The sequence below is a fragment of the Solanum stenotomum genome, unplaced genomic scaffold (genome assembly GCF_019186545.1).
Source record: "Solanum stenotomum isolate F172 unplaced genomic scaffold, ASM1918654v1 scaffold3809, whole genome shotgun sequence".
Classification (NCBI taxonomy): Eukaryota; Viridiplantae; Streptophyta; class Magnoliopsida; order Solanales; family Solanaceae; genus Solanum; species Solanum stenotomum.
In genome coordinates, this window is record NW_026034749.1 from 1 (window position 1) to 3,655 (window position 3,655).

Consider the following 3,655-nt stretch of genomic DNA (forward strand, 5'->3'; position numbering starts at 1 on the left):
AGTGCACGTCGAGGTAGAAGGAGCGCTGATGAAGGTCGTGGTCGAAATCGTGCGGAGCATCATTTGATTGGTGGAGATAATTTGGTTGATAATAACACACATTTGGTGGTTACTCCCGAGCCTTATTATCCCACACTTGATTTTTCTGCAGGCCCCTCTAACACTAATACTAATCTTTCAAGTCAAGAAACAGTTGGTTTTGTAACTCCACATGTTTCGATATCTGGTTTTGCGCAATTCAGCGGATCTCAATATGGTATTCAGCATGGTATGCGTGAATTTCCTATACATAATTCTCCATTTGGTGGGAGGTTGAATTTTTCAAATGTAAGGTTGAATTTTTCATAGAAATTCTATAATTTCTTCTTAATTTTCTGTGCATATTTATTTTATTATATTATATTGTATTGTATTATAGGTAACCGTGTCCCATGATCCAAGGTTTAATGCTGAAGCTTCACAACATTCAATTTTTTATAGAGAAAATCCACCTCGAAGAACATCTAGGCTACACAAATCAACTAGATGTGGAACATGTAGTCACTATCAAAATGAGAGAGATTTTGAAAATGAAGACGTAGAAGATTCAGAAAATTCAGAAGAATAATTTTTATGTATTTTTATTTGAAAGGCTAAAGATTTTTATGCAGTAAATTAGATTTTGAGTACTGCTAATTGGCAAGACAAAATTTTGGCATGAATTGTCAAGACACAGGTAAATGACGAAAATGCCCCTTTTGCTCCAAAACCACTTGTATTTCCCTCCAAAAATGAAAATCACCTTTGACATTTTAATAATTATTTTCTCTCTCTCTTACTTTACTCTTTATATCACCTTCCACCACCTCTCCTACATCTATCACTCTTCACTCTCATCCGTTCTTATTTTAATTTGTTGATCAAAATTTATTTTCCTTTTGGATTTAAATAATTTTAACAAAATGGAATCGACTAGTCAGAATAGCCAATTAAACGATGTAAAAATTGACAAAAAACAAATATGTTTGAATAAAGGTAGTTTAATCAATTCGGATTTGTCGTTGATTTATTATTCCAAATTAAAATTATGAACGAAAAGGGAAAAAAAACACTATTTAAAATAAAATAAAGTATGAAACTAAATAAAAATTTCTTGGGCAGTGTGAAATAAATAATTATTACAACTTGAACTTTTCAAAAGTAGTTTAAGTTTTAAAAAGTTGGAAAAAATTTGATAGTGTCAGTTGTGTGAGGCCTTTTTGCCATTTGTATATGTGGGGCCATACTGTACTTATTCATTTCCTCACTTTATCTTTTCCAATTTTAATCTTTTCTTTTACTTGCATTTTCTTTTTTGCTTGCAACTCTTATTATAATTTTATTTTGATAAATAAACTTTGAAACTCACCCTCGACATATATGTATATATATATATATATATATATAATTTTTGAGGGAAAATTAAAGTGATATGTTAGAAAAATTTTAATTTTTTTTGGATGAATTCAAAGAAATTGAAGATAGTTAAATTAAAAAAATAAATTGAACTCTCACCAATAAAGTAAAAAATCACTCCATTATTATAATTATTTAAATTTTAGTCAAAAATTTATTTTTTGAGATTTCAATTTTAATCACTCAATTTTTAATTGCCAAATATATTTTTATTTTTATTTATTCTATAACCACTTAATGTTTTTAATGTTTAATATTAATAAATTTTTTCGTTCTTCATTGTATCTTTTTTCAATGAAAAAATCCATTTTTTATTTTATCTTTGCATCTTCTAAAGCTTTTTTTTTTAGTTCTACCTCTCAGTGTAAATTTTTTTATTCATACTACTATTATCTTGTGCTTTCACAAATTTATTTGGTTAATTTTTTTTTATTAATTATATCTTTGTAAATAAACAAATAATTTTATATAACTATTTTTAATAATATAAATAAACAATATCGAGATAAAAAATAATATCAAAATGTTAGAAATAGAATGAGTCCAACAAGATTTTTGGATTTCATATTTTTCATGAATAAAATTATTTAAGTGGAAGTATAAAATTTGGAAGAATTGTTAGAAAAGAAACTAAAGTAAAAAAAGTAAGAAAGAGAAAAAGAAAACGTTAAAAGGTAGAGAGAGAAAGATGTTTGGCCATTTTTCTGAAATGAATCCACTTGGCAAAATATAAATGGGCCTCATAAATGATAAATTTTTTCAAAAGTTGTGGTTTTAAGAGTGGTTTTACTTTTGAGGGTAATTTAGGTACACAAAGTAAATAAATTTACCCAAATACTCTTAACTTTTCACCAAAATTATGAAAATACTTTGACTTTTGCTGCTCGTGTCATTTCGTGTTAAAAATTTGTCTTGCCAATTATATTTTCCGTTAGATTTTTATGTGTGTTGAAATTTGTTGTTTCGTGTAAATTTAAACAAAGAGTTTGAAATTTATTGTCATCGCAGTGAGATTCTTCTCTTTATTTTCAACATTTGCAGGACGTTTCTTTTCCTTTAAGTTATGTTAAATCAATACTTTTTATGTTAGGTCAAATCAATATTTTTTAAATTAGGTCAAATCAATTTTTTTTAAATTAGGTCAAATCAATTATATAATTATAATATAAATGTAGTTACTTACAAAATATTAAATTATCTTTTTACTTTTTAACTTACTTGAAAGATTAATTTAATCAATATATTTAAAATGCAACAAAACAGATTAAATTCATATACACAAGTATTTAAAAACGATATATTATAATATTAATAACAAGACAGAAAAATTACATTCATCTTAAAAATATAGACAATATATTTAAAATCGAGTAGGACATCGTGCCTTTGTGTGACCTGTTTCCTTACAAACACTGCATTTTCTGGCCATGCGAGCCGGAGCTATATCCATATCATTCTTAAGTCGGCTTCTTACTTGCACACCACATGTTCGCAAATATTCAGTAGTTGCAATTAAATTAAAAGGAGTTGGCGGCCAATACATTTCATCACCCACTGGGGTAAATGTCTCAGTGTATGTTTGTTTGTAATATTTTGTACTGTAGAATTTACTTACATATACTTTGGCTCGATTCCGCGAAGTCCACAAAATTTAATGGCATGCGAGCAAGGCATATGATAATTTCTCCATTTTCCACAAGAACATTTCTTACCTTCTGCAGTAACCTTGTGGACATTTCCACCTTTACCATCATGAGCAAAAGTAAGAATTTCAAATACTCCATCACCAGTGTTGTACGTCATCATATCTGTGTGCCTTTGAGCTTTTTGATAATAATCATTAAATTTTTTATCTATTGCAAGAGGCCACGGCATATTACTTTGAAGTAATGCGATTGCAAGGTTGTTTCTTTCGACAAAACGATCAACAAGAGTTTTGAACGTCATTCGAACCATGGTAGTCACAGGAAGCCCCCGAGCTTTTTTCAATAAACCATTATATGACTCAGACACATTTGTCGTCATGGCACCCCATCTACGACCACCATCCTTATACATTGTCCATTTTTCCAAAGGAAATTCATTTAACCATTCATATGCTGCAGGAGACAATATTTTAATTTGTTGCATCCGTTGCACAAACTTTTTCTTCTGGTGCTCTGTAGCAGCCAACCACATTAATTTCTCGAGTTCACTATTTACAAATTTTTTATTAAAATTT

At 28.6% G+C, this 3,655-nt stretch overlaps 1 protein-coding gene across 1 annotated transcript; it reads right to left on the bottom strand.

The window, feature by feature from the left end:
• Nucleotides 1-3,045: 3,045 nt before the first annotated feature.
• On the bottom strand, nt 3,046-3,612 carry LOC125852656 (uncharacterized). Its single transcript, XM_049532376.1, has one exon. The coding sequence runs from the start codon at nt 3,610-3,612 to the stop codon at nt 3,046-3,048; it is 567 nt and encodes a 188-aa protein (XP_049388333.1).
• Between the last annotated feature and the right edge of the window lie 43 nt (nt 3,613-3,655).

Bases quoted from the DNA above. Each gene is read 5' to 3' on its own strand.
- LOC125852656 (XM_049532376.1), bottom strand. From the start codon at position 3,612: ATGTGGTTGGCTGCTACAGAGCACCAGAAGAAAAAGTTTGTGCAACGG.